The 13,135-nt window shown below is 35.2% G+C and overlaps 1 protein-coding gene across 1 annotated transcript; it reads left to right on the forward strand.

Moving 5' to 3' along the window:
* The first annotated feature begins 685 nt into the window (after positions 1–685).
* Positions 686–12,840, forward strand: zfyve21 (zinc finger, FYVE domain containing 21). Its single transcript, XM_054614423.1, has 7 exons — positions 686–873; positions 3,237–3,287; positions 3,946–4,114; positions 6,583–6,658; positions 6,970–7,061; positions 8,410–8,540; positions 10,113–12,840. The coding sequence occupies exons 1-7, from the start codon at positions 748–750 to the stop codon at positions 10,146–10,148; spliced, it is 681 nt and encodes a 226-aa protein (XP_054470398.1). The 5' UTR covers positions 686–747; the 3' UTR covers positions 10,149–12,840.
* The last annotated feature ends 295 nt before the right edge of the window (positions 12,841–13,135 follow it).

The following is a 13,135-nucleotide window of genomic DNA, read 5'->3' on the forward strand; positions in this document are numbered from 1 at the left end:
CGAACCCAAAGTGACCACGTGACATCAGCTATTGTACTTTTTATTCCAATGCATTTATGACAGCTATAGATATAATATAATAGAGTATCAGATATTACAGTATAAAACATAGCAAAATGAGGAAGAAAGAATAAATAAAAAATATAAAAAAGTAACTTAAATGAGAAAATAATTAAAAAATGTATTTTTTACAAAATGTTATATATATATATATATTTATATATATATATATTTAACATTTTGTACAAATATATATTTCTTTATTTTAAAAAATAATTAAAAAAATATTTTGTACAAATATATATATATATTTAACATTTTGTACAAATATATATTTTTTTATTTTAAAAAATAATTGCAAAAAAATATTTTGTACAAATATATATATATATATATATTTAACATTTTGTACAAATATATTTTTTTTATTTAAAAAAATAATTTAAAAAAAATATTTTGTATATATATATATATATTTAACATTTTGTACAAATATATATATTTTCATTATTTTTAAAAATAATGAAAAATAAATTGTAATCCTCTCCCTCTCTCCAGTGTTGTAAAAACCAAAACACTCCATTTGCCTCCAGACCGTATGCTCCGAACCCAAAGTGACCACGTGACATCAGCTCCGAGCTCTGATTCGTCCAACGCCCTGTCAATCATTCATGGAGGGGCGTGTCCAGACAGGAGTTGGTGGCTGAGTCCGTAGCGGGAGGAGAGTCAGCTGCTAGCGGGGGAAACATGTCCGCGGTGCCTGATGGGAAGAAGCTCGTCCGGAGCCCCAGCGGTCTGCGCATGGTGCCCGAGAACGGCGCCTTTAACAGCCCCTTCTCCCTGGATGAGCCGCAGTGGGTCCCGGATAAAGAGGTGAGGCGGTGCGGGGAGGTGGGGGGGGAGTTTGACAGCGAGGAGCTACCGGAGCTAGCGAGAAGCTAGCTATGACGTCACACACAGCTGGTCCGGTTGAGATTTTCAAAATAAAAGTTTGTGAACTGAAACAACTTTATAACAAAATTCAGTTAAAAAACAACAAAATTATAATGCAACAGTGATCTTAAATAAACATTATGTGGTTCTTTTTTGACTTTTAAGTATTTATATTTTTAAATGATTGTTCTATAAAGCCACATGTGATATTTCAGTTTTTCTTTTTTAATAAATTTGCAAAAAATTCTACATTTCTGGTTTTTTCTGTCAAGATGGGTTGCTGAGTGTACATTAATGCGAAAAAAAATGAACTTTTTCGATTTTAGCAAATGGCTGCAATGAAACAAAGAGTGAAAAATTTAAAGGGGTCTGAATACTTTCCGTACCCACTGTATATAAGGAAGCACCTTGGCTATAAACATATTTTTCCTGTATAATTTAACTCATTTTTTATGTATAAGAGCCTGTATTTTTTTATTTAAACATACAAATTGTAATATTAATCATCCCTTTTTACTTTTTCTTTTATCACGTCATTAAACACCTTGATTTGACTATATTAGAGAGTTTATTTGGATATGTACAGTACCAGTCAAAAGTTTGGACACACCTTCTCATTCAACTACTTTGAAGAATCTAAAATCTAAAATGTATAAAAAAATAAAAATAAAGAAAAACCATAGAATGAGAAGGTGTGTCCAAACGTTTGACTGGTACTGTGCTTTGTTGCTTTCCCTCTCTGATGGTTTGTGACTCCTCATGAAGGTGCTGTGTGTGAGGCGCTCTTATTTTGTAAAGCCTCCTAACATCCGGTGTCCTCTGTGCTAACTGTGGCTAGCTGGATGTGGAGCTAGCTGGCCCCAGGACTGGGCGTTGCACGGCCAGCCTTGCTGCTAACACTTAACCTGTTTACATAACCAACTAGTTAACTGCTACAACTATCTGTCAGAAGCAGTTATGATGTCATATCTCCAATTAAAATACTTAAAGTGACAAAACAGCTGTTAGTTAGTTTGTTAGCTCACAGCTAGCTTCACTTAGCTTCTCTTATTGTAGCTAGCTGTTATGCTAATAGCTTTGTGTTTGTTTGTGTCAGTGCAGTAAAGCTGCAGGAGGAGGCTCAGAGAGACAAACACAGACTGACACTGAACCACTGCCAGCTAAAGTTAATGATCTCTGCTCAAAGACAAACATGTAACCAGGGTATAAGAGGAATATGCATGATTATAACTGTGTGTAAAGTGGGAGAATAAATATTAATGGCCTTTAGCAATGTCAAAATAAAAAAAAAAAACACTATGCAAGTAAAAGTCCTGCATTCAGAATATTATTTAAGAAAAAAGTCAGACGTGCATAAAGAAAAAAGTTTGTAAAACACTTATTCTACATCATGCCTTTCTTATATTCCTGATCTAAAAGTGGTGCATTGTGTATGTTTAAGTTTAGTGCTATTCTCTATTGTCCTGCATGGAAAATGTGTCTTTCAGAAAATTAAAAACACATCAAAACACACTTAAACATTTTTTATTTGGATAAAAGCGTCCACTAAATGACTGTAATGTAATGTAGTCTTCTCAATGTGAATATACATTATTTAGTGCTTGGTGATAAGTTATGGGTTATACAGTATTAGAAGAAGTATTCAAGTCCTTTACACAAGTTAAAGTAGTAATACCAACATCAAATACACTAACAAAAGTGTAAAGTCCGGCTTTCAGAATACTACTAAAGCAAAATACGGATAAAAAGGATGTGAAGCACTTTTTTCTACACCATACCTTCCTTTTATTTCTGATCTAAAAGTGAAAGATTGTGCATATTATAATATTCTTATTATATTATATGTGTATTTTCTGTTCAATTTTTTATTGTCCTGCATGATAAACTTGGCTTTCAGTGTGTATACAAAACACACATAAAAATAGACAGAAGCAACAAAGTGTCATTTGATCCATAATAGAAATGTTATGTTTTAACTGTAAGTAAACAAATGAGTAAAAACATACAGAGCTGAAACAATTAGTTTAAGAATAATTAATCTGTGAATCAACTTAAAATTCATCTGCAACTGTGTTTAAAATAGATTTAAATCATTTTGTAAAGAAAAGTGCCAACAATTAACTGGTTTAAAACTTCTCAAATGTGATAGTAAATTGGTTTTGTTGACAACTAAATGGTAGAAAGCTATAAGAAGATAAATAGAAAGTATCTCTCAGACCATTTTTTTCCTGATCTGCCGTTGAACTTCATTCCGACTCAGCATGTTGTGTAACATCCTGTTTGTCCTCTTTCCCGTCTTCCAGTGCCCCAGATGTATGCAGTGTGACACCAAGTTCGACTTCATCAGAAGAAAGGTCTGTTTAGTTTTTTGAAAAACAGTGACTACAAATCACAGCTTTATCTGACTCTAAAAACTGATGAGACACACATGAAAGTTTTAACTAAAGAATTTAAGGCTTTTATTTTGTCTCTGAAACATGAGCTGATTTATTTCCCCTCCTGGCTTCTGTTCATTTGTTTTGGCATGGAGTCAGTAAGGGTGGTGACTCTTCTTTCCAAAGACTACTGACATAAAAGTGTTTTATTTCCTGTTGCCCTTTAAAAAGTGCTGAACTCAACATTTTTTCGTTCGCTGTCACACCAGATGACCTCAGTAGATCTGATGAGTGTCTGTGACTCAGATTTTCTAAATTATTTTGGTTGAATAAACACTTTCTGGCCCAAACTGGAACAAATAATTTGACACTCTGAAGTCTGAATAATGTCTGACTGAACTTTTAATATCCTCCTTAGGACATATTGCAGAAAGAAGCTGTAATTAATGCATTGGTTGATGAAATTATAACCCCATGATGAGTGATAAGGCAGCACAGGTGCTCCTATTAATACATCACCTACACGCTTCTTATCAAACAGATTTATTACCTAAATAAAGTCATGTGCACAATATGAGCCAGGCAATTAAACAAACAAACCATCAGTAAATGTGACGTTAACTCCTGTTTCCTGCAGCATCACTGTCGGCGGTGCGGGCGGTGTTTCTGTGATAAGTGCTGCAGTAAGAAGGTGGCGCTGCCCCGCATGTGTTTCGTGGATCCGGTGCGTCAGTGTGCCGAGTGCAGCCTGAACTCCCAGAAAGAGATGGAGTTCTACGACAAGCAGCTCAAAGTGCTTCTGGGAGGTGAGAAGTTTGACCTTATTATTATTATTATTATTATTATTATTATTATTATTATTATTATTATTATTGGGTTTTTTTAATAGTGCAGCGCCTTCAGTCAGATTTGTAAAGTAGAATATTTGGTTTTATTATACATTATTATTTCCACAACAGTATTCTGCATAGTCCCGCCCTACTGTGCTGTGATTGGCTAATAGTCGTTGCCTCTACTGTTCCAATCATTTTGCTCACATTTCTGCCAGAAAGGGTTTATTTTAACCTCTTCTCCAAACGTCTTTAATTTACATTTGCTGTAAAAATATTCCTCACAGTTGTGTGCAAATCCTCGAAACCTCAGTGATAAAGAAGCTATGAATTATTGGTAAAACAAAGCAGCTATCAGGAGCTTCAGTGCAGAATAGTCAAATATTATCTGTCAAATTGCCCTCCTGTCTCAGTGCTAAAAGAAAAAAGCAACTCCAGGGTTCTTTGAGTTTTGTTCTATTTTTTGAAAGAAAACTCAAGATTTTTTTTTCATTCATCCAATTTGCCATAGGGCTGAAAATGATCATTTTTAACATCAGATAATCTGCAGTTTATTTTCTCAATTAGTCGCTTAATTGTTTTGTCTAAAAATGTTCTGAAGATACATTTTAAATGGCTTGGTTAGGCATATCTGAGCAACACTCTAAAACCTAAAAATACCCTGTTAACTGTCATATTTGGCAAAGAAGAGCAAATTTAAAAGCTGGAAATGTCTTTGTTTGGCTTGAAAAGTGACTTAAACAATTAAAAATGAATCATAATATTTGCTGATTAATTTTATATTGCCTAATTGATTAATCCACTATTCATCCACTCTTTTATAATAACTTTCCAGCTCGCACTCTGAGTTAGTATGTAAAATGTCTCCTTCTTTCAGCTGATCTGCTGTTTTCTATCTCAATATATGACTTTATGACCTTACACATGTCACATGACTCGCACAAAAATACAATAAAAATCATCTCTGTAACATTCTGGCAGAGCTCTGGTGATCCATTGTGTTGTTGTTGAGTGCGGGTCAGTGTGCAGCTATAAATACGCAGCAGCAGGAAGCTCTTAATAAAAAATCCATCAGCAGCCTGAAGCTGCAGGACGACGACCGGCTGAGTGTGATGTGAAGCCTGCAGCACCGTGAGGGCCTCCTGATTTATTGATGATGGAGTTATCAATAGATCAGCAGGAAACAAGACGGACAAAATGTCCCAAAAGATGAAGAGACGAAGCAATAAATCTTTCCAAGACATTCTTATATTAATATCTGTCTGAAAACTCTACATGTGGTTCAAAACTCAGTGATGTTAAAAAGCTTTAGCTGAAGCCTAAACTAAAGCTAGAGCAGATTTTTTTGCTGTATATGTTAGCTTTAATAGACATAATCTATTATTTGATCATTCAAAAGCCTCATCAACTATTAGTTTCTCTAATAAATAATATTAAACAGCCTAAAAAAGTATTTTTCAATGAAAAGTTTGTAAGAATCACTTTTTCATTTCACAAAAGAAGCTAAATGTCTCAAATGTTAAATGTAGTCGAAACACAAGCAGCTGTAGAATATTTTGACTAAATAAAATTCTGACTAGTGTTGGATAAAAGAATGTGAACAATACAGGAGCAAAAACTAGTGTGATTTTGATAAATAATTTCATTTATAATAAGGTGACTTCTTCACATCGCAAAAAACTCAAAGATTTTCAGTTTACAATTATATAAAACACAAACAAATCCTGACAGGTGAGAAGCTGGAACCAAAGAGTATTTCACTTTTTTTTTTTCTTGATAAATGACTGAAATGATTAATCAATAATCCAAATAATAGTTTTTTGCAGACCAGACACTCGGATATGGATTGGAGATATGGTACTGATTTACTAGTTTGACATCTAGCCATGTTTATATGAAAGCGTTTCCATTTGCAGTTACATTTAGGAGTGTGGTTGGTCTTTTCTGGGAAATATTTTGAATATTTTTGGATGGAAGATATGGCTGCTTAATATTTGGCAAAATACTCATAATATTAATATGTTAAAGTTTTTTTTTTAACCATCTTTAGGAGGGATTCAAACCGGTTTCTACTTTCGGTTGTAGAGTTTCAGATCAGAGCTGAACAATATTGAAAATAAACATCTAATTGAGATTATTTTAAATGATATTGCAATTGCAATATGATTTGCGATATTGGAGGGAATTATGATTTATACATGATTATTTTCATTTCATTTTTTTCCTAAGTGTGTATAATTTGATTTGTAGGCCAGGACATCATCTACAGCCTCTCAATATTTAATTTAAAATGGTATTTGACACATTTTGCATCAAACAAATATTGCGCCTCCTGTGATTTGGAAGATGCAGCAGACCATATTGTGATTTTTTTTTATTTTTTTTATTTACTCCAGATGCTAACAGAGTTGACCAGATTTGGACTCGTGTTCTTGTGTTTTCAGGTGGAACCTTCGTCGTCACTTTGGGGACGTCGGAGAAATCTGAAACCATGACGTGTCGCCTCTCCAACAACCACAGGTGAGCTTTTAAAAAAATCAGTGTCAAGCATTATTGTTTGATTTGTTTGGAAAATCACAATCACACATTTTAAATATATAAAAACTCCTTAATCTAATGATGAAATGACAAAATTGGCCATGCTGCTTTTATTAGCGCACAGTGAATGGGAGTAAATCCTGAAATTAGCACTCTTACGTACTAAATCGAGAATCAATTTTGAATCGAATCATCAGATACAAAAAGATTCACAGCCTCGTTATCCGTCAAACTGCTTTGATTTGTCTTTAATCAAATTCATCTACTTTTTATTTTAATAACCCAAACATCAGGTATCTGTTCCTCGACGGTGAAAGTCACTTCGAGGTGGAGTTGTCTCGGATCTCCAGCATGCAGATTCTGACGGACGGTTCGAGTCCAGGAGGTGAGAAATCACGTGTGATGGAATCAGAACTTAAAAGCGTGTTTGTGAATATTTTGTTAAACTTGCTATGACGAAGAACATTTTTGTATTTTGCTTCTTTTTCTTTTGTATAAATTACCGGAAGTTCTAGTGAGATGAATCCTCTAACCAGCTGAGAGATTTCTTTATTAACATTTTACACTAACAAGCTCTTCTTCCTCTGCTGCTTTGACTCTGGTGGACCCGCTCTTCCTCTTCCTCCTCTTCCTCCTCTGGGCTCAGAGAATGACATTCACACTTACACCAGTCTGCTGGACAGTCAGTATATCTCTGAAGGTTAGCTGTGCTTCACTCCGCTGTTGGCTCGCTCATCATCATCATCATCGTCACTTTCTTTTCCTTTTTTATTTTCCAGATGTGATTTCTTTCATCTTGTGACACTGTTCTACTTTTTGTTTTTACGCCTCACTGAGTCCCAAAAGCATCTAAGTGGAAAATAAAACACCAGAAATGTCAATATATTATTCTTGTTGTGCATGGTTTGATCAATAACTCTTCCTCCCTGTGTTTCCGCATAACGTTGTGGCGCTCCACACTTTTTCATTTAACCTCATCATTATTTTGGTGCGGAATTTTATTTTGAAAAACCTCATGGTTTCTGTTTTGTCTAATCCTTCATTTTAATTTTATTCCCCTGACATCCTTTTGTTATTGCATCTGTTTGTTTATGCATGCATTCATCATGTTTAAGGGAAGGCAATGCAAGTTTAGTTATACAGCATATTTTAGCAGCAAGGTAATTTAAAACGCTTTACATAAAACATCAAAAGACAAGACACAAAAATGTAAATACAATTAAAAGCTGTCAATAAAGAGCCAAGACAATATAAAATATAAACAAGCTAAAAGTATAATAATACATGTATGACATAGAGTAAAACAGTGCAATGTTTAAGGGTTTGTTATTGATATTTTAGAGGGGAAAAGAAAGTGGACTAGACACAAAACTGTAACACAGCCTCTCTTTTTCTTTCTTCATCATCACTTTAATAATAAGCCAGAAGAGAGTTCTTAGAGTGTTTAGAAAGCGTCAAACTTACTAAACCTTTAAGTGTTAGTGAGGTGAGTGCCTCACTAACACAAAGAAACTCTAAAATGTCGAAATATATATGTTGAAATAACTTTCTTCTAAAATGTCATCAAGTCCGAGCTGAAGACTTAAGTCTTCTACTTTGCTGCCTGATAGTTTTGAAAGACAAAATAAATGTCCCTTGACAAATAGGCTCATCTAGTTCAATCCATCAATCTTGTTTTGTGTGTGTCCATGTCTAACTGAAGCTGTGTGTTGTGTGCGTTTGTGTGTCTGCAGGAGGGACGTCGCGGGCCAACGGCATGCTGCTCCACTTCAAGCCAATGGGCTCCCAGGACGCCCAGCAGCTCCGCATGGAGGCCGCAGACGACAAGAAGGTGGCCTCGTTATGGTTGATTGCGATGCACAAGGTACGACAGACCGGAAACACACACGCTTACTGTCTCTGCGTTGCATACACACACGTTTTTATCATAGTTTATTAAAGTCTGATAGTCCCTGCAGACTTTGTGTCAACACAGATATCACATAATTCATAAATCTCCACGATGTCCGTTTCGTTCTCTTTGGCGACACCTGTGGCGATGAGCGGTAACTGCAGGTTTTTAGATCTCACTTCCCAGAGATTCAAACGGTGTTGACGCTTGTGATTATGTCGCCACGGACACCCAATTCCTAATACTGCAAATTTAAAGCTTTCATCAGTGGGTCATAGACCAAAAAAAACATTTTGTTACATCATTCAGAGATAAATAGTGACTTTCGAGGCCGTAGCAGCTAAACCGGCTTTGCTGGATTCTTTAAAGACACACCTGTTTAGTAAGAAGTTTGGGTGACCTGTATGCACCACAATGTTATGTATTTATTGTGCATTTTATTATGTATTGTGTTTTAAGGTTTGCTCTTCAGGTTTGGGCCTTCTACCATTTCCTCCTTGTATGTGGCATAATGACCTTGTTAGATATATTGTGGGTAATGAAACTATATAAATACATTTTATTTACTTAAGAGATATTTATGTTAGTAAAAATCTTCGAGGTTATTAGTTAAATTACTACACTTAATTAGATGTTGTTCATGTCTTGAGTGTCTGTCTCTGCTTTTGTGATTACTCAGTCAAGGCAGGTGACATTTGGAAGATTGGAGTTTGAAGTTGAAGTGATATTTAAATGAATATATCAACAGTGAATTTTGGTGTTAATGCTAAAATGCCAAATATTCTGTTCCAACTTCTCAAATGTGAGGATTTGCTTCTCTTTTTATTTCATGATATATTGAAAATTTTAGGGCTTTGGATTGTTGACTCGGACAAAACAAGACGTTTTGAAGACATCATCACAGGCAATGGGACACTTTGATGAGCATTTCACATGTTAATTTCTAATATTAAAGACGACATGAATAATCTATTGCAGCCCTACTGGAGTTTAAGATACTACTAGCTGTCAACTTGTCAGTAGTTTTGGTCCAAAATTCAAATCCAGGTGAAGCTGTGATGTCAGATATGATTCAAAACAAACACACCTCCTTTCATACAGAACTATTTTATTAATGCATGCAAACAAAATTGAAATTGCTACCACTGCCATTAGAAGAGGAAATATTAGCTGTTGAGAGAGTTGGTGACTTTTTAATGTAGATGCTAACTTTAGCATTTGTAAGCTACAATATGCTACTGTTTGTGTTAGCATTAGTCTTGCTAGCAAAGCAAAATGTTGCATGGAGACATTAGCATGGTTCAGCTGCTATAAGTGCAAACATGTTAGCATGCTGTACAACAAAAACATGTCCTTTCCTCTGGCGCCCCCTTCAGGCCAAACGTAACCTTGTTTTTCCTCACTATTTATAAGGATCTTAGAGGTTTTATTGCATTTTTTTCTTTTCAGTTTTGATATGAAAATTAAGAATTATGATGCGTAGTGAGCTGGCATCAAAATCCAGCATTAACATGTTTTTTTAATTATCGCTGTCTCTCCTCACAGGCGGCCAAACTTCTGTATGAAGCTCGGGACCAGTGACCTGCAGGCCTCCTCCAGAACCTCCAGGCAGCAAACACCCAAGTGTTTTTTGTACCCGGTCCCACCGGGGGGTTTGGTATCATTTGGGATTTTTATTAACGCCAGTTCTGATTCTGCTTAACCCGTCTGATTCCTCATCGGTTCCTTGATACCAGTTCTTATCATGCTGATTTCTGCGAGAAACATTTATATACAAAAGAGAAACACTTTATTACCTCTAAAACCAGTACTTTGTACATCTTGTTTACCACAAATAGGCCGTTGCTTCTTCTTATTTTCTTTCATATTTCAGAGTTCTTTAATCCTTTTTGTTTTAACACATAAATCAGGGCATGCAGCATTAATGTTTTTACATAAATATGGAACAAACTGAGCAGTGAGAACGCAGGAAAAGAAGCCTTTCAACCAAACTTATTAACTGTTGATTTTTTGGAAAGCTTGTAATTCCTGTGCTTTTACTTTCTCTGATATTTTTTTTGTTGACATGAACCTTTGATACAGTTGAACTTTCACATGATAACAAATGTTAAATGTGTCATTACACCTTTCTTAAACCATTCATTACTTCAGAGATGCAGTAAATCTTCAGATTGAGGCACAGTTGTTTAAATACTTTTATACGCTGCAGTTATTTTGTGTCATCTGGGATTTTATTTCCTGGAAGAAGTGATGACACACTTTTTTTATTTCTAATTCTGCTGACCCTCCTTTCACAGAGGTCAGCTACTCAACACCAAGTAGAGTCTGAATGTCTTTGAGTACGGTTGAACCAGTTTGATCTTCCAGATGAAGAATTGTCTCACACAGTTTAAAGGACAAATCCACCTTTTTAAAACCCTTAAACACAGAGAGTGAAGCAGCTGTGTGTGATGTGTGTTGCATCCCAGCGCCAAGAGTTTTCCAGGAAATGAGCAGGACTGAAAGGCATTCTGGGAAATGTAGGATTCTCTAACTGAAGCCGAAGCAAGTAGAGGCAGGGTGAGGAAAATTTCATGAGAAAACACTTCCTGAAATGTTAAAAACATCACAGATTTATCCACAATGTACACAAAATAGTTGAATTTGCCCTTTAAGAGACAGAAGAAAGATCAGGTGACATTGATCTTTTTATTAATAACTCTTCTCTCCGCTAAGATAAGTTACAGATTTAACTCTTTAGGCCTCCGCGCCTAAGTAAACGACAGACTATTCACTGATTCCAGTGAAGCGTAAACACATAAATAAATGCTTTAAATGTAGTTTCATGTATTGGAAGTTTTGTATGAGCTATTTTGTTAACTATTCCTACTTTAATCGATTTTATCCGCTGACGTATGACGTATAGTTTTTGTAGCATTTGTAAACAGTAATTTCCTTTTGTCCTAAATAAGAGCTTTTCTCTTTTTTGTTTGTTTGTTGTTATCTTCGTAACAACCAGGATGTGAATTCACCGCCTTCCATCAATCGAACGCTGTTCAGTTCTTGATGAGTTGGGAGGTTTTTTTTAGGTTTGGAAGCTAGTTTTGCTTCCGAGGAGCTTTTTGAAAGAGAAACTTCAGTTCTGACTGAGACGATGAAAGAGTTGAGAGGAAGTTTAGCCAGTGCAAGAAAACAGTAATCTAGAACCCGATAGATAAATATGATTTCTAAAAGTGACTTTGGTTTGTTCCTCTTGTGTATTATCATAACATTTGACTCATTGATCTACACATCACTTTTTTTTCTAAACTATAAATACACAGAAATCTATTGAAGGTTTTCATGAAATTATAATATTTTTTTGTAAAAAAACAAACATTTCAGTTACTGACATTAAATGTACTCACATTCTGTAATTACCTTTATGTCTTTATAATTATTAAATATATAGAGAGGGGAAGTCCCGCCCCTTCCAGTTGACCACCATGGGACAGTTTTTGGAAAAAAATATTAACAAAGTCAACGGCGAGGACAAAATAATAAGAAAAGACAAATAATTATGTGATTCCATTTGAATTTTGCTATAAATTAGATGTTTGTCAATTTCAAAGATATTTTGCAAGTCAAGAAATTCGCATTTTTGTCCAAAAACTGTTGACATATAGGACTGTGAAAACATAATCAGAAAGACTACAGAAGTAAAATTGGCGTAAGTGTCGTCTCTCTCTGAAGCTACGATGTGTTTCATACCAGCATGAACTCACATGCACAACACGAGGTCTTGCTCGTTCTTTTTCTTACATTTGTGTGTGGAATGTAGCTAAGTTAGCTAGCAAGCTAACGGCCATGTTGGTGTTGGTGTTCAACATTGTGTTAGACGAGAGTTGTAGTTCGCTGAGCGGTTTCGTACAAAAGTAACAACAAACCTACGACTAAAAACAACTTTCTTGACATGCAAACTTATCATTTAAATTGACAAACATCCCATGTGTAATTCATGTTACAATTCAAAAAGAAAATTGTCTCTTGTTGTTGACTAAAATACATGTTTTCTTTCCGAAATGATCTTTCTTCATGCTGCTGCTGCTTCACGTTTAAAGCGTTCAACTAGTGAAACATGGAGTGTCTCTGTGAGGAGAATGTAACGGTGCTGCATGAGAGGCACAAACTAAAAGTCACATTTCAACTTCTTACAAAATGGAAAATGACAAATGGACCCTTTAAGTCGACATTTAAACACTTCTTAACCCTAATTCTCCTCTGATGCAAAGATGCTGTTTTGAGTTGGAAGAAATTTTTTTGGGGGGGGGATTTTTTGATCAAACTAAATCAAGATGTTGTCTTTTAACACTTTTATAATGTTGACAATACGCTTAAGCATGAAGTGTATTTGTATCCAGTTCAATATTGTAAGAACTTCGTGTCGTAACACAAAAATCTTAACATCTGCATCCAGTTGCTAGCTTTTTTTTCCGGGCCGAGGAAGACCATGAGATGTGGATGAAAGCTCCTGAAAAAGGCTAATAAGTGGACCTTGATAAGACTTTCTTTAACAGTAAACACTTACATTTTAAATGCACCATTGCATT

This window comes from Anoplopoma fimbria, chromosome 15, assembly GCF_027596085.1.
Source record: "Anoplopoma fimbria isolate UVic2021 breed Golden Eagle Sablefish chromosome 15, Afim_UVic_2022, whole genome shotgun sequence".
NCBI classification, from domain to species: domain Eukaryota; kingdom Metazoa; phylum Chordata; class Actinopteri; order Perciformes; family Anoplopomatidae; genus Anoplopoma; species Anoplopoma fimbria.

What these genes read in the sequence shown, in the direction of transcription:
- zfyve21 (XM_054614423.1), top strand. Translation starts at nt 748, where the DNA reads ATGTCCGCGGTGCCTGATGGGAAGAAGCTCGTCCGGAGCCCCAGCGGT. An exon ending in AGTGGGTCCCGGATAAAGAG is followed by an intron (nt 874 to 3,236) that starts GTGAGGCGGTGC and finishes CCCGTCTTCCAG; the next exon opens with TGCCCCAGATGTATGCAGTG. An exon ending in GGTTGATTGCGATGCACAAG is followed by an intron (nt 8,541 to 10,112) that starts GTACGACAGACC and finishes CTCTCCTCACAG; the next exon opens with GCGGCCAAACTTCTGTATGA.